General features: G+C 46.3%; 1 protein-coding gene across 3 annotated transcripts in view; it reads left to right on the forward strand.

The window, feature by feature from the left end:
- LOC136843254 (uncharacterized) overlaps positions 1-20,310 on the forward strand; it is a 189,127-nt gene that overhangs the window by 16,119 nt on the left and 152,698 nt on the right. For all 3 annotated transcript variants that reach the window (XM_067111374.1, XM_067111375.1, XM_067111376.1), the window contains exons 2-3: positions 4,554-4,672; positions 16,228-16,323. In XM_067111374.1, coding sequence (XP_066967475.1) covers positions 4,554-4,672; positions 16,228-16,323 — 215 coding nt within the window. The remainder of the gene's footprint in view (positions 1-4,553; positions 4,673-16,227; positions 16,324-20,310) is intronic.

Here is a 20,310-nt window from a genome sequence, read left to right on the forward strand (position 1 = left end):
CATCAAGATTGAGTGGAAAAGCAGGAATTTGGTACGAGACAGGAGAGGAGGTTGGTTGGAGAGTTCTTCCTCTTCCCAAGGATTTTGCCAGCCTTGTGGACGCCTCCCAGAAGGTCTCTCCTTTCTTCAGCAAAGGTGTCCTGGTCTTTATCTGAGATTGATCACCATCTGAAAGGCCTTTTCAGGTCTTTAGAAGTTTTAACTTTTTGGACTGGTGCCTGGGAGTCTTGGACTTGCAGGCTCGTAGCCCTGACTCCATTAGCCTGGGAGATTTGTTTAGTGTCCTATCCTGTATGGACAAGGCGGTTAGGGATGGTTCAAGAACTGGCTGCCCATTTCTGTGCGGGGCTTTTAAAGAAGAGAGCCATTTACTGCAACTTCACGGCGGTCGGTCTCTCCTACTCAGAAGGCAGAATTGTTGTTCGCCTCCGCTTTCTAGCCATCTTTTTCCCCAACCCTTAGTCAAGGATATGGCCTCCACATTGCAAGAGAAGGCTACTCAGGACCTCCTGGCCCAGTCTTCTAGACGTCCTGCAGCCCCTTCGACTTCTTCCCTTGGGCAGACTTCCAAGATTCAGAAGCCCTTTCGTGGAAGACCCTCCTCTAGATCGTCCTTTCGAGGCAGAGGTCCCTCAAGAGGTAGAGCCCCTTCTAAGACCAGGGGCAAGAAATGACTCCGTAGACCTTCAGACACCGGTAGGAGCCAGGCTCCTTTCTTTTGCAAAGCCTGGAGAGAGAGGGACGGACAGCTGGTCCCCTCAAGTCATCGAAAAGGGATACAAGATCCCATTCCTCGATTGCCTCCATTGAGTACTGATTCCCATAGATCTGTCACCATCCTATCATCAGGAGAAACAGCAAATTCTCTTCAACCTGCTCGATCAAATGCTCGAGAAGAGAGCTGTGAGCAAGTCTCGGATTTACAATCCCGGGCTTTTACAACAGGCTGTTTCTGGTTCCGAAGCAGTCAGGGGGTTGGAGACCAGTTCTGGACGTCAGCAAGTTGAACCTTTTCGTTCTGAAGGAAAAGTTCGTAATGGAAACGTCCCAGTCGGTCATGGGAGCCCTAAGACCAGGCGACTGGATGGTTTCTCTCGATCTCCAGGACGCCTATTTTCACGTCCCTATACATCCTCAATCGAGGAAATACCTGAGATTTGTCCTGCGGGGACAGGTATTCCAGTTCAGGGCCCTTTGCTTCGGGCTCAGCACAGCTCCTATGGTTTTCACGATCTTGATGAGGAATGTTGCGAGATGGCTTCGCCTTGGAGGAATAAGAATCTCCCTTTATTTGGACGATTGGCTCATTCGAGCCTCACACGACAAGGTGTCTGGAGGATCTCCACACGACTTTGACCTTGACGAAGTCCCTGGGACTTCTGGTGAATTTCGAAAGTCCCATCTGACCCGACTCAGTCCATCATTTATCTGGGGATTCAGATGGATTCAGTGGCTTTTCGAGCATTTCCGTCTCAAGAAAGACAACTTCAGTGTTTAGAAAAGTTTCAGCCTTCCTGAGGAAAGAAACATGCTCCGGTGAGGGAATGGATGAGTCTGCTGGGGACCATTTCATCACTGGAGAAGTTTGTTTCCCTGGGAGACTGCACCTCAGACCGCTTCAATTCTTCCTTGCAGAGAACTGGCATGACAAGGAGAATCTGGAAGCTTCTCTGAGTATCTCGCAAAGGTAAAGAATCACCTTCGGTGGTGGCTCGATCCATCGAAAGTTGGCAGAAGGCCTTTCTCTTCAACTTCAGAACCCGACCTAGTGTTGTTTTCCGACGCGTCCATTTCGGGGTGGGGAGCAACACTGGGGAGGGAAGAAGTGTCGGGCACCTGGAGAGGGGAACAGGTGTCCTGGCACATAAACCTCAAAGAATTGGGGGCGATTCAGTTGGCCCTTCTTTTCTTCGAGGAGCGAAGTCTCGAACCGAGTTGTCCAGATCAACTCGACAACACCACGGCCCTTTCATGCCTCAAGAAACAGGGGGAACTCACTCTCAGTCCCTGTTCGCCTTAGCAAAGGACATTCTTCTGTGGGCACAGGCCGAAATATTACGATCCTCACGAGGTTTGTTGCAGGCGTAGAACGTCCGTGCGGATCTTCTAAGTCGGCAGCGACAACTGCTCCCGACCGAATGGATCCTACACCAAGAGGTGTGTCAGGACTGTGGAAGCTTTGGGGACGTCCCTTGGTAGATCTCTTTCGCAACCTCCAAGACGAAGAGACTTCCTCTTTACTGCTCCCCTGTTCTCGACCCAGGAGCCTCTCAGTGGACGCTCTTCTTTGGGATTGGTCGGGGATGGACGTGTATGCCTTTCCTCCGTCAAAATCATCGGAGAAGTCATCAGAAAGTTTGCGTCGTCGGAAGGGACGAGGATGACTTTGATCGCCCGTTTGGCCTTCGAGGGAATGGTTCACAGAGGTCATGTCCTTCCTAGTAGACTTTCCGAGATCTCTGCCCATGAGAGTCGATCTACTCAGACAACCCCACTTCGAGAGGTACCACAAAACCTCCCCGCTCTGTGTCTGACTGCATTCAGACTATCGAGAAGCTGGCCAGAGCGAGAGGTTTTTCTAGACCAGTGGCTAAAGCTATTGCCAGAGCCAGAAGACTCTCTTCCAGCAATTTGTACCAATCGAAGTGGACCATCTTTAGGAGATGGTGTAGAAAGAAGGGCATTTCCTCCACCACGACCTCTGTGAGCCAGATAGCAGACTTCCTCTTATTTCTGAGGAGTGATGTGAAACTTGCAGTCTCGACTATCAAGGGGTATAGAAGTATGCTATCATCTGTTTTTTAGGCATAGAGACTTGGATCTGTCTAACAACAGAGACCTTCACGATCTCTTCAGATCTCTTTGAAACCTCAAGGTGCCTCGCCTAAGGACTCCTTCTTGGAATTTGGATGTTGTGCTTAGGTTCCTAATGTCCAGTTCGTTTGAGCCTCTTCGTTCTGCGTCATTGAGGAACATTACTAGAAGACTATTTTTCTAACCGCTCTAGCAACGGCAAAGAGGGTTAGTGAACTGCAAGCCTTTAGTAGGCATATAGGCTTTAAAGGGCATAACGCTGTTTGTTCTTTAAGCCCTTCCTTTTTTGCGAAAAAATGAAAAGCCCGTCTAACCCTTGGCCCAAGAGCTTTTGAAATCAAGGGTATGGCTGAAATCCTTATTCAAGAGCCAGAGAGTCCTTTGCCCTGTTAGGGCTCTCAAAGTCTACTTAGACAAGACGAAGGAAAGTCGAGGTCCCTCAGATAGTTTATGGTGTTCGTAAAGAGACCGGACTTACCCATGTCAAAGAATGCTCTGGCTTTCTTTCTGAGAGATACTGTTAAAGAAGCCCATTCAGTGCTGTCAAGACTCTGATTTTAAACTTCTGAAAGTCAATGCTCACGAGGTGAGGGCGGTTTACCTTTCAGTGGCTTTTCAGAAAAATATGTCACTCAGTAACATTCTGGGTGCCACATTTTGGCGAGTTAACTCTGTGTTAAGCTTTACACTACCTGAGAGATGTGAAGACGACATATGAGAACTGCTTCTCGCTAGGACCATACGTTTCAAGCAGATACTTTCCTGGGGCAGGGGATGACACTCATCCCTCTCCTATAGAAAATGGTTGGATTGTGTTTTTATGGTTGTTGGGTCGACTGCCTGTGGCGGACTTCCCAATCGTTAGCTTTAGTTGCGTTATCCTAACTTAGTTAGGCTTGGTCAGGTGGTTGGTTTTGCTTCGTTTGCCCTCATTGTATGGTCAATATGGTCTTGTCACATTGTGGTCACGCCCCGTTGACAGATCATCTAGAACTCACCAGCTATACAGGTCACACCCTTGCTGGAGACTCTAGTTAAGCAGAAGCGGACTTGGGTGACAGTAATCACGAAGTCAGCTATGCTAACAGGTAAGGAACCAAAAATATTTTTCACCTACTTGTAGTGTGTTTTTTCCAAATCCTATTCTGTCTGTACCCACCTCCAATGGTGGTATTCAGCTATATATATCTGACAGGTAAGTTTCATGAACAAAATGATATTTTAATGATAAAATAAAGTTTGTTCATACTTACCTGGCAGATATATATATTCATAGTGCCCGCCCACCTCCCCTCAGGAGACAGTGGCACTAGAAAATCTGAATAGAAAATGGGAATGGTTCTGATACCCGCCTCCCAGCGGCGGGGAATGGGTACTAACCACCTGATCTCCCACCTGCGTGTGTCGTAAGTTTTGAAATTCTGTCGACTAACAGAGAATACAGCTATATATATATCTGCCAGGTAAGTATGAACAAACTTTATTTTATCATTAAAATATCATGTTCATATATATTCCTTTTTAGGATGACAGGTCTAAATTTAGCAGTGAACACCTGAAAAAGAGTGATTCCTCCTATGTTTTGATATGATGAATGTGAGAGGGTCTGATGATTTGTTTCAATTTTTTGTGACAAAAATTATTTGGAGTTCTCTATTTTTTTAAGGATTAAGAAAACTGCCATCTAAAATGTGTACTGTAAAGAGCATGTAAATTGTAAATGATTTTGTGTTTTTCAGATGTATGGAGAAACTAGACAGACACGCTCACGTCCGAGAGAAAGGCTATTTTATCAGCTGCCACATCGTTTAGCCTTTTCTTTAGCTCAGGTGGCTCCTCAGTCAGCTTTAGCTGCAGGGTACGTTGATCCCAAGATCTGTTTTTGCTGCTATTAAAGATTACCAAGGTTTTAAGGTAACAAATATATATATATATATATATATATATATATATATATATATATATATATATATATATATATATATATATATATATTATTATATATGTATATGTGTATACATATATTATAATTATTATTATTCAGAAGAAGAACCCTATTCTCATGGAACATGCTTACAGAAGCCATTGACTTGAAATTTAAGCTTCCAAAGTATTTGATGTTCATTTGAAAGAAGTACATAATAGAAAGTAATAGGAAATGCAGAAAGAAGAGATCTGTAATTAGAAAAGAAAAATAAATCAACTAACCCTTAAACGCCTGTTGGACGTTATGCAAACGCCGACTAAAAATTGTCTGTTGAATGCCGAGTGGACGTAGCAAACGTCGACTACAAAAATTTCAACCTGCGGTCAACTTTGACTCGACCGAAATGGTCGAAAAAACGCAATTGTAAGCTAAAACTCTTACATTCTAGTAATATTCAATCATGTACCTTCATTTTGCAACAAATTTGAAGTCTCTAGCACAATATTTCGATTTATGGTGAATTTTTGAAAAAACTTTTTCTTACGCCCCTTGCCGATAACTCGGGTTTTAAAAATTTCAAAAATTCTTTCGTCATTTTGTCGTAATTTTTGCACTGTTCTATATTAGCCGTTACATAAAGTTTTATATATGAAAATGTGTGCAATTTCATGTAGAATACAACAGAAAATAACTCATGGTTGTAGCTTTATCAGTTTTGAAATATTTTCATATAAATCACGATAACTGCCAAAATTTCAACCTTCGGTCAGCTTTGACTCGACCAAAATGGTAAAAAAACGCAATTGTAAGCTAAAACTCTTTTTGTAAATAGGGCTTCGGCGTTAAAGGGCTAATTACAGATAGATTGATAAAAATGTAATCAAATTATTAAAATACAAGAATTATTTTAGGGTAGTAATGCATTGCATCTTCACTTGAACTTTTAAGTTCCAGTTGCACAACATCCTCAGGGAGACTGTTCCACAGTCCATGTTCCACAGTCCAACTTTGAGAGGACTAAAGGACCTTGGGAACTGGGAAGTGCAGCAGTGAGGCACATTTACTGCATATTGTTGCTGCTGTTCAGCAAATCTAGTTGCTCTCTGCTGAAAAAGAACAACTGTGGCCTTGTATCAGAAGCAGCAGTTTGTGCATTGCTCCAAGTGCTGTTCTAGAGGAATTTTTAGCACCTGTACCCCTGTAGACATACCTCAGTTTCTCTCTCTCTCTCTCTCTCTCTCTCTCTCTCTCTCTCTCTCTCTCTCTCTTTAAGATGCATGCAACTGCATTTATCTTTTGGTTTGAAAAAATACAAAATGAGAAAATACACTAAAAATATAAATAAGAATACAGTAGCATAAAATATAAATGAAAAGTGGAGGAATGTTTGTGTTAATGTACTTATGCCTTGATATAAGCATACTTCAATTATTGTCTCTCTCTCTCTCTCTCTCTCTCTCTCTCTCTCTCTCTCTCTCTCTCTCTCTCTCTCTCTCTCTCTCTCTCTCTCTCTCTCTCTCTCTCTCTCTCTCTCTCTCTCTCTCTCTCTCTCTCTCTCTCTCTCTCTCTCTCTCTCTCTCTCTCTCTCTCTCTCTCTCTCTCTCTCTCAGCACTGTACATATCCTTTATTAAAATGTGAATTACTGTATCATAAACATAAAAACACAAAACCAAACAAGCTCTATCAAGTCAGGTCTACCTAGCCCTCTTCAACCATCCAACACTGCATCCCCACCCCTTCCCAGCCACAGAAACTGCTCCCCAGCTCCACCCACTTTCCAAGACAACCCACCTCTCTTACTGCCCCTCCTCTCCGATGGCGGCAAGGCATTTGACCATCCCCCAAACCATGGAAACTTCTCGAGGCCTCCCCCACCCCCACAAAACCCCTTTCCCAGTTTGTCTGAATGTAGGCAGTGTTACCAAAGTTTTCTTGAGGCTGCATAGCATTGCCAACCATTGGAGGTCAGTTATTTCAAATTTTAAAAATATATATAGTACAGTATATCATATCTTGGGGGCTTTGTTTCCTGGTCTGGGTGTGTTGGATAATGTTGAGTTTTGGATAAAGGTGATCCGAATAATTGAGGGATTAATGTACTAGGCTTTGCTTGTAGTGCAGACTTCATTTTCAGTAGATTGTACTAGGATAGGCTTTCAAACAAGATTTTCAGACTTATGGCTTAAGTAACAATTTAAACCATCTTATAATTAACGACCACATACTATTGTATGAGCACCACTTATCACCAAAGAACTGACATAAACAACATCGAGTACAGACACAAACAACAGAGTCGGGAAACAGCTGTTTACCAGTTTTGAAGGATTTAAGTTTAACATAAGTTTGCTTACCTTTTTACCTTTGTGCATATACCAACTTCACATTTGTTTTATGTACAAAAATAGAAATAATTTTACTACAGTCCATTTCTTTTAGCAACTAATTATCCTAATTATTTTGTTAATAGGCTCCATCAGCTGATTTTGGGACTAAACATTAGCCTATGGCAGATAATGAAATATTTTCAGTTATGATGATTTAACCTGATGATAACACAGTACAATTAGATCAAATAAGTAAAATGTCAGTTTCATTACCTTTATCTTAAATATAGCTGTAATAGCTTATTTTACATATGCAAATGGCTATTGTAAACGTAACACTCAACCTAGGCCAATAGTTGACTTAAGCATATTTTGCATCTCATGTAGGGTAATACAATATGATGATAACTGATGACAAAGTTGCTGTATAAAAATACATTAATGGTGATAAAATCACAGTAGGGTGGGGGTAAACACGGGAAGGCTACCTACCTACCAAACTGTGTGTCGCTTACAAGAGAGAGGAAAAGAAAGAGTTTGCTTTTTTCCGAGGTCTATTTATGCAGTATATTTTGTTAAAAACATGAGAAAATGTAGATAATTGCCTGTTGCTGAAAGTTTTCGGTTTAAAGTGTGATAGTTGTTGTTTTTCAGCATACTGAGTATTTATAGTTGTGCAGTGTTGAGAAGTAAGGGTGCAGAGTTAATGTTTTTCACCTTCACTTATCTGGATTACGTCGTTATCCAATAGGGCCTGGGCTCTATTACTGCGGATAATCGTGAGACAAGTGTACAAGTTATATATTGTTCAGCATGCCAGTGGTGCAACTGTTGCAGGCATTTAAGGATTAAGTCTCCAATTATGATAAATGAAGCTGCCCTTAGTGTCAATTGCAACATGGAACGGATTGGTAAATGGCCTAGTCAGTGGGGCTTGAGGCTGAACTCCAGTAAAACAAAAACATTTGTTCTGACACAATATACAAACTGTCAGTCCTTTACATTAGGAATTACTTTCAGCGGAGCTGGAAATGGCTGTTGAACTTTCGAACACATTGGTTAGACAGTTAACTACTGTCCAGGAGGCGGGGTACCGCCTGCCCAGAGGTAAACATTCCAATCTGCTTTGCTTTCGGCCGTCATGCGCTGCAGAAGTGTTTTCTCGCTCTTTGCCCTGACCGCCGTTGAGCTGTTTTCCTGGTGGAATCTTTCTTGTTTTTCCTTGCTGCTAGCAATATGAACGTTGACAAACCCTGTAAGCCCTCCATCCCCGAGCGTGTATGTCCTGGTGTGGGAGGGAAGAAGTGTAATACTTTTCGTTCAAGTGTAGATATGGACCCACACGCCCTTTGCCCCACCTGCAGAGGACGTGTGTGTTCTCGCAATTCTCCTTGTACTGAGTGTTGTTCGTGGTCTGCCAAGCAGTAGGCAAAGTTTGAGGGGAGGAGACAGTACCGAAGGAAGCCCACAAGGTGACGTCTCAGGATATGCCCCCGACGACTCCCTTGGTGGCTAACCTATCGGGGTCGTTTCTTCCTCCCGGCAAGCTCCCCCTTCGTGCTGCCTCTCCCTCGGGTGAGGACTCCCCCTCCTTCGTTTCGTCGGGTGTGGAAGGCCACAGGGGAGCGGACGATCAGGACTTCATCTCTGGGGCCTCTCCTCACTCCAGGGGTGAATTTTCCCCCAGAGCGAGTAGAGGCTTCCGTTTTTGACCTGACCTTTTCTTCAGGTTTGGGGTTGGAAACATCTATCATTGGCCAGGTATCTGACCTCACTTCTACCTGGCTGTACCTGGGTCTTCCTGGCGTTCCATTGTGGGAGGGCCTGGTATATCATCTGTCCGGCACTTCGGTGACGACTCACGCAGCCACCACATCCACCAAGTCTACCATCACCATGACATCATTTGGCAAGCTGCCTGTGGCGGTGGCCTCGCACCTGGGCACCCAGGTGTCTGCCACTCATGCCATGCTCCATGCCATGCTGCTGCCTCCAGGCTTCCTGGCCCCATTTTCTCTGCCTGGCCCCTCAAGAATGGTCACGTCATCGGTGCTGTACATCTCCGTGCCTGCTCCTGCTGTTGCCAACCCTCGCTCATTCCCGACTCTGGTTCCGGCTCCTGGTTATTCTGATTCTCGGCCCGGCCTGGCTCGTGCTCATGCTCGCCTGTGCCCTCGATCCATGCACCGTCTTCTGGCTTTCCTGGCTCCCGCACTGTTCCACCTGCCCCGGTAGCTGCTGACCCAAGCACCAACATCTCCGCTACCCGGGTTGCTCCCGCTTCCCTGGCTACCGTGGCTGCACCTGTGTCTTCTGCTGCTCCCTCCTGGATAGGGAACCAGACCACCATCCTGAAAATGATGAAGAAGTCGAAGAAGAGGTCTTGGAAGGTGTTGTTGTCTTCATCTTCCTCATCGTCTGCTACCTCTTCTTCTTTTGAGGCTCACCAGCCAAAGAAGAAGACACCTGTCTCTCCTGCCCCCAACTAAGAAGTCTCGCCCCAAGACTTCTAAGGGACTGCCTCCTTCCACAGGGAAGGCAATGGGATCTCTCGTTGGCTCTTCCCAGTTCACAGGCCAGGGAACTGATTTGTTGACCCCTGGTCAGTCGCATCGAGAGCTGAGGGCGTGCAAACCACGGTTTGCACTCCTTCTGCTGTGCCAAAGAAGCCCGCTTCCAAGCCCAGCGTATCTGTGTTGGACATTCGTTCGCGAGCCACGCCGAGTACCCGGGTCTCTTTAGAGACCCTGGTACCCCGGTCTGGTATCGGAGAAACCTCTCTCCGTACCGACTAGGGCACAGGATGGGAGAAAGAGTCCGGGCAAGCAGGTGCTCTGACTCTTCCTGCTAGCACTTCTTCGAGTGCCAAGCAAGGTTCCCGGGAAGGTGTGCCGGTCCCTCGGGTCCGGACACCTGGCAAGACAGAGAAGAGGTCCCCTGCTCAGTCTTCCCGAGAGGTTTCAACCTCAAAGAAGACTGGGGCACATCTAGAGGACAGTGCAAGTTCTCGCCAGCCAGCCGCGCGCTCGACTCCTCCCAGTCCCTGGCTGTGTTCGCGGTGCCAGCCTGGCTCAGGGGAGCCGAGTGCGTGGCTCAACTCGCATGGGCCGCTCTGCTCTCCTCGGGAGAATGCTTCACCAAGGCAAAAGCGTTCTCCTCAACCTGGGTTGCTGTCACCACCGCGGGTTGGTGACCATTCCCAGCCCGCTGCTCCTGCTGGCTCTGCCAGCAAGACCGGTGGGGGCGCCTGATCCTTCTTGCCTATCCCCTCAACCTCCTGGGTTCCTCCCAGGGGCGCGAGTCGGACAGGAAGAACTCCAGCGAGTCGTCTTCCCAGAGTTCTACCTTGGGGGTGTATGTGCCTGGCTCGGCCCTCGGATCGGCCAGGTCGTACGTCCGCTTGGTACAGGAAGGATCACGGGTCTGCCAAGGTTCTCCCTCCTGCGAGGAGAGTAGATTGGGAGGACCGCACCCTGGAAGGACTCGCAGGTCCTCTTCCCCAGGATGTGGACACCCCTGAGATACAGGGGACTTTTGCTGAGGTAATTGCACTGATTTGTCAGCACAGTGACCTCAGGGAAGGGACCACAGCCTCCTCTATGGATCGTCCTTCGTGCCTCGAATCTTTTGGGGACCGAAAAAGGGGGCTGCCATGGTCCACACTTGCCGAGGGGGGGTCCTCGATCAAGTGAATGGTCTTGTGTCAGTGCAAGACAATTCCCTGCGATTAAACCACTCGGACAAGCTGCTTCCACCTCCTCTGCCTCGTCAGAAGCGCTTCTATACGCTCTCGGAGAGGGCATTGCTGCCTAAGCAGGTTGACCAGGACCTGGTTCGTCTAGGCCCGGGTCTCTCGTTGCAGCAATTTACTGCAGAGAGTATTTCTCTCACAGCAAGAGGCAGCAACCCTGGAAGCCACCACCATGGCAGCTTTTCAGGCAGTCTCCTGGTTGGATCTGTGGTCATTCATAGTATCCAAAGTGGCTGCTTCCTCGGGTGCTATTGTACCTGGGGAAGACTCCGCTTCTGGGAGACTGTACCAGTCTGGAGGTAGAGCCATCTCCTACCTCGCCCACCAGATGGCAAACCTGTGGGCCAACCTAGTCCTGAAGAGGCGAAATGGCGTTCTTTCTCGCTTCTCCAGGTCCGTGGGGCCCGAGTCGGCAATGACCCTGCGGAACGGACCATGGCTGTGGTGGACAAGCTTCAGGCTGATGACAGCGACCGCCTTGTTCTCCAGGCAGTGGCCAAAACCTCTGGGTCTTCGTGTTCCACTGCAGCCAGGCCCTCAGGTCAGGCTACGTCTTCCCGAGCCCCTAGAAGTCCCAGTCTTCGAAGGGATCCCCATGGGAACACCCAGCCTTCTTCCTCTGGAAAGGGTGGGTCTTCCTGCCCCTTTCAGCCCGCTTTCCAATCCGGTAAAGGGGGCAAGGGGAAGAAGAAGAAGGGGAAATGCTAGGGGTGGCGTTCCCCCCGACTTGCCGAAGGTGGGGGGTTGCCTGTCGTGCCATTGGGCAACATGGCAGCGATATGGAGCTGGGACCTGGATAGTGGATGTCCTTCCGGAGGGATATCTACTACCCTTTGAGTCTTGGCACCCCTCACCAACTCTCCGGTCCATCTCGCACCTACGTACAAGGATCACTGAAGGATACAGCACTAAAGCAAGAAGTGCAAGCCATGCTGAGCAAGGATGCTGTGGAAGTCGTGTCGGTTTGGTCCCCAGGTTTTTACAGCCGTTCTTTTCTCGTAGAGAAAGCCACAGGGGGTTGGAGACCAGTCATAGACTTCTCTCCCCTGAACCAATTCGCCAGACTTGGTTCACGATGGAGATGGCACGATCCATGCTCTCCTCCATCAGGGAGAACGACTTCGTGCTTACAGTGGACTTGAAGGATGCGCATTTCCAAATACCCATTCATTTGTTCTCTCACAAGTACCTCCGCTTTATCCTCGGGGAGACGGTCTTCCAATTCAGGGCATTCTGCTTCGGGCTCTCGACTGCTCCCCAGGTGTTCGCGAGAGTGTTCTCTCTAGTGTCAGCTTGGGCCCATTCGCACAGGATATGTCTACTGAGGTATCTCGACGACTGGCTGGTCCTGGCGAGCTCCCGCTCGCAGTTTCTACAGGACAGGGATCGGCTCCTCAGGCTTTGCCGCAAGCTTGGGATCATGGTAAACCAAGAGAAGTCAGATCTCAACCCCAAGCAGAGGATAAAGTACCTGGGCTTGCTGATAGATATGGTAGCAGCGAAAGTCTTTCCCTCGGACTCTCGTATCAGCAAGTTCAGGAGGGCAGCACGACTGTTCCTGTCTCGACAGGAACAGCCAGCTCGGCAATGGCAAGTCGTCATTGGCCACCTGTCGTTGCTGGAGAAGCTGATCTCTCATGGGCGTCTTCACCTATGGTCTCTACAATGGAGGCTAAAGGAGTATTGGTCCCAGTCCTTTCTCATCCTTTCCGAGGAGGTGAGAGAGGACCTTCACTGGTGGATGGATGACAGGAACCTCTTAATAGGAGTATCCATACATACTTTCCCTCCAGACATGCTGCTGTTCTGAGACGCATCGACCGAGGAATGGGGTGCACATCTGGAGGAGTTGCTGACTTGGGGAGTGTGGCACTGAGACGACAAACACCTTCACATCAACGTCCTGGAACTCAAGGCAGCCTTTCTGGCTCTCCAAGAGTTCCGGGATCAAGTGATGGGACACTCCGTGGTACTGATGAGCAACAATACCACGGTAGTGGCATATGTCAACAAGCAGGGGGGTCTGGTATCCTTCCCGCTCCACCAGTTGGTGATGCAGGTGCATGAGTGGGCCGTAGCTCACTCGGTAGAGTTGTCAGCCAGTTCCAGGCAAGAGGAATGTTGTGTCAGATGAGCTCAGTCGCCAGAATTAGGTGATCGGAACAGAATGATCCCTTCACCCAGAAGTCGCGGAAAGGCTGTTTGACCTATTGAGGTGTCCAGTCATCGATCTGTTCACCAACCGGCATAACAGAAAACTCCAGGTCTTCTGTTCAGTCATGCCGGACCCATGGGCTGCTGCGGAGGACGCGTTCCAGCACCTGTAGGACAACTTCGACGTCTACGCCTTTCCTCCGTTCTGATGATCACTCCGAATCTCAGAATGATTCTGGTGGCACCGGCCATTTGGTATCCCGACCTGCTAGCCCTCCTTTCCTAGGCGCCGAGAAAGATTATCCCTTGGCCCAACCTGTTGTGTCAACCCCACGTAGAGCAGCATCACCTGGCAGTGCAGTCCCTGTGTCTTCACGACTGGAGGTTATCCACCATCTCCTGCGAGGAAGAGGCTTTACGCATCGCATAGCAACGGAGATGGCTGGGTACCTCAGATGATCCTCTGCAGCGGTATACCAGGGAAAATGGTCCGTGTTCTGTGGTTCGTGTCATGGACGGGGTACCTCTCCGGTCAGAGCTACTGTTCAGCAGATCACGGACTTCCTCATCTTCCTTCGCAGAGAGAAGCTTCTCTTTGTTTCAGCTGTAAAAGGCTATCGGGCTGCATGCGGCCTAGTCTTGCAGATGAAAGGAGTAGATATCTCTTCTTCCTTTGAGATTTTCCTACTGATGAGAAGCTTTGAAAGGTCTTGCCCACCCAGGGATCTGACCCTCAAGACCATCCTCTTGCTGGCCCTGGCATCAGTGAAGAGAGTTGGCGAACTTCACGGACTTTCCTTTGATGTTAAACACTCGAGGGGATGGGGATCAGTTACGCTCAATTACATGCCAGTTTTCGTGGCAAAGACTCAGAATCCTTTGGTCCCTGACACTCGGTTCAAGTCTTTCACGAACCCCTCCTTAGAGTACTTCGTTGGTAATGAACCAGACGAGATGCTACTGTTTCCTGTTAGAGTGCTGCGGCGCTATCTGAAAAGGACTCGTCATCTCCGGCTTGAGTGTCAGTGACTCTTCGCTAGTACTGGCTCGACCAAGAAAGAAGTGTCCAAGAACACGATCTCTTTCTGGCTTCGTGGGACGATACGGAGAGCGTATTCTGCTGCTGGAGAAGACGAAACCGGTACCATTCATCCAAGAGCTCACAAAGTCTGCAGCATTGGTCCGTCCCTCGCATTCCGGAAGAACCTGTCGGTCCCACAGGTTTTGAAGGCAGGCGTTTGGTCCCACCAGACCACCTTTACTTCCTTCTACCTTCGGGATGTTGCATACAAGTCCTCGGACACTTTCTCCTTGGGTCCTGTGGTGGCTGCTCAGCAAGTTGTGTAGCTTACCCGGCTCCTCTAACAGGACAGATTGCATCTCGTCTAAGATGTAGTTGTGATTGGGAGAATGAATGTAGAGTGACTGACCTCTCTTCCTTCTCCTCATCTTGGCTCTCTTCCCATGGGCAGGGAGCGGACGTGCCGTTACATGCTGGATCTGGCGGTCGATGCAGGTAAGCACTCAACTAGAGCTTCCATTCTATTTCCATTCAGGATTATAGAAGCAACCCCACTCCTTCCCCTTGCAAGGGGGGGGAAGGAGACCATGACAATAAGAAAAACCCAATGCTTTTGATTGCCTTAATGTCACTGACTCCAAGTTCAGTTCTTCCTAGCCTACTTTGCATGAACTGACACTTCCTGTTTCATGCAAAGGGACCGAGAAGTCTGACAATTGATCTCATGTTTCTCACAACCCGATCATTTTGTCAAAGGCAGTTTTCCCTTCCTCGCTCTATCAACCAGGAAGGGAGCACAAGGTGTGGTGAACTCCAGTCAGTTCATAGAGACTCACTCAGATTCCTCCCTCCAACCAGTGAGTCTTCCTAATGTAAAAGACTGAGGGTTTGTATATCTTGTCAGAACAAATCACATTTTTTTAAAGTAAATTGTATTTTTCCTAACTATACAAACCTGAGATCCTTTACATTGCATTTCATGCCCACCTCATGCCACCCCTCAATCTGAAACCTGGGCTGAAAGGCAAATTGGAATGTTTACATCCAGGCAGGCGGTACTCCTGTCTCCCTGACGGTAGTTAACTGCTTTAACCACCTTGTTTGAAAGTTCAACGGCTGTTTCAAGCTCCGCTGAAAGTAATTCTAATGTAAAGGACCTCAGGTTTGTATAGTTAGAAAAATACAATTTACTTTAGGCATTGTGTATAAGGCCTCATATATTTATAACATAAAATCCGTGCAACCTGTTTTAGCTCATTGCCCCTCCTTTACTAGAAGACTGTTCCCTGGTGTGGATGCCTGCCATTGCCAGAGATTTATATCTTTTAGATAGAGTGGTTCATGATGGCAGGTTTCTGTTTCATAACATTAACAGTTATGATTTGGACTTGGACCGTCAGTGGATGGTCTCTTGCATGTCCAGTTTTCGTAAGTTGTATTTTAATAGAGATCTTTCATATTCACAACTGATCCCTAATCGTCTTTTCCTGCCAAAAGTGACCAGACTTGCTGAAAAACAGCACCAGTATGCAGTAAGTGTGCCTCTGTCAAACTTCTCAGTTCCAGAGGTCCTTTTTTCCTCACACCGTTGGACTGTGGAACAGCCTCTCTGACGATTATGTGCAGTCGGAACCTAAAAATTCAAATGAAGACACAATGCAGTACTACCCTACAGCAAGTCTCCTTGTATTTTATTATTTACTTCCATTTTTATCTGTTTATTAATTTGTTAATTTATTTTCTATTTCTTAATAGTTGATCTCTTTCTGTATTTCCCATTGCATTCTGTTTCTTCTTTCAAATGAACACCATATTCTTTGGAGGCTTGAATATCAAATCAGTGGCCCTTGTAGGCTTGTTCCATATGAATGGGGTTTGTCTTCTGAATAGTAGTAGTAGTAGTAGTACTAATATATAAAAATAATAGTGATAATTGATAATATAGTAATTAATATAATAATAATAATTAATAATACAATAATAATTAATAAATAATAATAATAATAATAATTTAGAAGACAAATGTTGTATACTTCAACAAATTTTATATAGTTGTTTTAAAGTTTTAGATATTATCAAAGTTAGTTTAGATACTATTATTGAAGCCATATGTATTGTGTCAAAATAATAAAATATTGTGAGTAAAATATACTTAGATTTTAGGTTTTCAGCTTTTGATAATCTATAACCACATTTAGAATTGCAACAGTAACTGTGTTATTACTTTTCCAGACATATTTTCCTGGGGTTTACTAAGTGTGGTCAGTTTGTTTTGTCATACACTCATTCTTGTGATACGGATGACCATACACTGCAAATGATGCACAGGTTAGTGTGTAAAGTAAATTTTTATATAGTTTAGCAGAATTGATGAAACTATAGTGTGGTTTTCATGGTCTACTTTTTTAGCAGTCAAAATGCAGGCTGATAGGTTTAGAGAAAAGCTTATGACAAAAAGAGAAGGGTTCTGCTGACCCAAGGTAAGGCCACAACTGCCAGTAACATCTCAAGAAAGGTGAGATGCTAAAATTCTGTTCTTAAAACAGATACTTCAATATAAAGACTGCTCTTTGACCCAAGAGGTTAACATATATATATATATGTATATATATATAAATACTGTATATATATTGTATACAGACATACAAACTTTTTATTGGAACCTAACTAATTGTCATACACAAGTTTTTCACAGACACGCTAACATTTGCAAATCCTCGAGAAACCCTGCAAAAGTGTTTAATTTTTTACCCTGCAAAAGTGTTTGTTTAATTTTTTTACGTAATTTTAGACACTCTAAAAAGAGCTGCAACTCTTTTTTGGTTTCCTGTACGTGTTAACGAAAGATATATATAAAATTACTAACAGGACCTCATTAAAACTGGATGGTATCTAGTAAGATATTTATTCAGGAAAAGTAACAAGCTTTCCAGGACTAACAGTCCTCATCGTCAAGTATCTGTAGAATGACTCAGCGCTCGCAAGTGGCACTGGCAGCAATTAAGGGTCAGGCATGCTGACGAGGGGTCCGGAGGTGCAATACCTCGTGGATGGCTTGAGTTGGGTTGAGACAGAGATTCCTGTCCCAGCTGGAGGTCAGAGGCTCTTGGGGTGTCTTGAGTTGGAGCGTCCGCTGGGCGTTGCTTATTTGGGCAGCCCTCCCAATTAGTGGAGTGGCCTGTCACCTTGCATTCTCTACAGCAGTACTGCATCTCTGGAATGTCCCTTCGGGGAGAGGGAGGACCTCGTTGCTGGCCGTCCTTTCATGGAGAGGGAGGACTAGGCCTAGAATTGTTTTGTGTTTGCCCCTTCCGCTGAACACTTCGGTGGGCGGAAGGTGGTTGGTTCTTCTTCTTGGGGTGGCACGCCAGTCAAAGTGTCTGTACCTTGATACGGTGATCCTACAGTCGGGGCCTCCATGGAGGAGGTAGCGTGGCTGCAAAGTGGCGTTGGGGTAGGGCTTCCCTAGAGGAGGTCCCAACCCAACAGGGAATCAACTCCTGGCCGAATTCCACCCACCACGCCAAGGCGGTGAGGTAGCGTGCCCCAAGGTGTCGTGACTTGGAGCTTGACTGTGGGAACGGTTGTGGTGTGGCCCTCTATCCATGCCATCTCCCACCAAGTTTCCCACCGTGTTTGCTCGTCAACCTTGGCACTGGCTGGCACTTGGGCCCTGGAAATTAGGCTAACGTCTGCTGCAGTGTCTACCATGACTGGAAGGGCCACAGGCAGGCTAGAGCCATTAAGGGGTGCCACCCAACTGTGTATCCAGCCTCTTGGGGTGAAGAATCTTCTGCGGCCCGGCTGAGGAGAATGAGTTGCTAATCAGGTTGACAAACTTGGTGGCTGGGACATGATTTGGCAGGCTGGATGTCCAGCACTATAGTTGCTGGCAGCACCACATGATCAGCAAGGGCTTTTTTGTGGGGGCTCGGTGACTTGCTGCGGTGATTGTTGGTGGAGAGGGTTGAGTGGACGTAGAGGGAGCGGAGTTCTGGTTGTTAGTAGAAGGCTGCTTATTGTTGCCCAACTTGTAGCGGCGATCAGCTTCAGTGTGCCGTAACTTCTTACAGTGGGTGCATGTAGGCTTGCTAGGCAGTCCGTTCTTCGGGCGAGTCGAACCTGAGAGGTACCCAGCTGGCACTATGTGCCGCTGAGATGTGCTGTGGGACTGGCTTTAGGTTTCCCATGAATCAGCCATACGGTAGGCTTCCATAAGTATGATGGGCTGCTTATCATTGAGATACACAGCAAGGGGCCCAGGCACACATTGGAAAAATCCTCCAGCATGGTCGGATTTAATAGGTCCTCGAAGATAGTGCAAGACGGAGGCGAACCAGAGGGTACCAGACTGGGTCTTGCGACAGGCCCATTCAGTCCAGGACCAGCCGACTTCCTTGGCAAGACCTCGGAAACGCTGTCTCCATTTCTCCGGGGTTATTTTGTAGGCCTTCGTTATGACCCTACGAACCTCTACCATGTCGCCTCTCTGACTCTTCTCCAGTGAGCAGAGGGCTGCCTTAGCTTTTCCTTCCATGTCTTGGCAAGCACTAAGGCCCTCTCTGTCTTGGTGTTGTTGTAGTTCTCAAAGAGTGACTCTGTTTCCTCCAACCATGCTTCTGGCTCTACCTCAGTCCACTTGGGGACTAGGGAATTAATACTTGAGATTAGAGTATTTGGTGCAGTTGGTTCAGGGTTGGAGGCTTGCCTTCTCCAGCTCGATCTCCTTTTCTTTGAGAGCCAGCTCACTTTCTTTGAGAGCTTGCTCGCGTTCCTTGAGGGTAATTCATGCTGTCTTCTCCGTTCTTCTATTGCATCTCCCAGCCTCCTCTGTTCAGCTTCATAATTCTGCCATTCCAACCTTTCTTCCTTCTCTTGCTTGGCCAAGTCATCCAGCTGTTCCTTGACCCACTTAGTGAGTTCTGGTCCCATGAGACCTGATTCCTTCCCTAGATCCATGAAGGCTCTGTAATTGTCTGTAGCCATGGTTTTATTTGGGTTGACTGGACGTACTTAGGAAGTGAGGAAGTGTCCCTCAGATTTGGATGACACTTCAGTGGTTTGGCACCGTTTCAGTAAGGTGGCACTGTGTCTGAGTGTGCCGTGCAAAGGTCACACTGATGGCAGTCTTTATCTCTAGGTACAGGTGTAGCTTATGTAGTCACAAAAGGACTTTTTTTTTCTCTCTCCCTCTTTGGTGGCACTATGGTACCAGTGCGTTCTAGGAATCACACTTTACTTTATTACAACTAATTGTACTGAGGGGAAAATGCACACTGCCCAAGCAGAGTGTAACTAATAAGTAGGAGAAAAAGGGAAGGCAAGAAGAAAGAGATAGGTAAGCTATTCAGTTTGTGACAGTGCCTCAGATTAGTGACACTGTGGTAAAGGAAAATTAATTTTGGTTGCTTTTGGCCCTTGTGAGTGACTAGTTCCTAGTACCAGCTGTGCTACTTCCTTTTCATGCAGAGGGAGGAAGGCTAATTTTTATGCTTAGATCTGGATAAAAGACCCCACTCGTGACTGACACTTTTCTATAACTGATTAATCTTAACTTATCCTCACCTATCTGTGGGACAGAGGTGTTTCTTTTTATTTGTTTTATTTTAATTAATTATTCCTATGTCAGCCTGTTCTTTCAGTGAAGACAGTGCATGTACACTTCAGAGATATGTTGAATGCTTATGTGAATGGATAAAAGAATTGGAAGAGAGAGAGAGAGAGAGAGAGGAAAGAAAAGTATCCAGCAGGCGAAGTTCGCACTGCTTGAGCAAATAGTAAAATTGTAAATGCACACTAGCAGGTTTCTTCTTTTGAAATACGTCTTTACTTGGGCTATGTTAGCATTGGATTGTTTAGCATTCTTAACTTGCCCAGTTACCATTGCGTCTTACAATTTATACTGATAAGTATGGTTAAATGATGAATTGTTTTTTTTTATAATTCCCTGTGTAAGTGTATTTTGTGTAGGAATTTTTTTTTATATTTCCTAAATAAGTTATTCCCTGATTAAATTATTACTTTCTTTTATCTGTTGTATTAAATCTTATACTTAGTTTCCATATAATATTGAAGTACAGTAAACCCCCCGTATTTGCGTTCTGACAATTCGCAGACTCACCCGTTTGCGTGTTTTTCTGTGGAACCTATCTAAAATTTATTTCTTGGGAAACTCACGTATTTGCAGGTTTTTCTGTGGAACATATCTCTAAAAATATTCATGGGGAACCTGCCTATTTGCGGATGCAGATTTTTTGTCTTTTTCTTTTTGTATAGCAATATTCTATATTTTCATATTTATTGTAAAATAACATT

The sequence above is a fragment of the Macrobrachium rosenbergii genome, chromosome 11, assembly GCF_040412425.1.
Source record: "Macrobrachium rosenbergii isolate ZJJX-2024 chromosome 11, ASM4041242v1, whole genome shotgun sequence".
NCBI lineage: Eukaryota > Metazoa > Arthropoda > Malacostraca > Decapoda > Palaemonidae > Macrobrachium > Macrobrachium rosenbergii.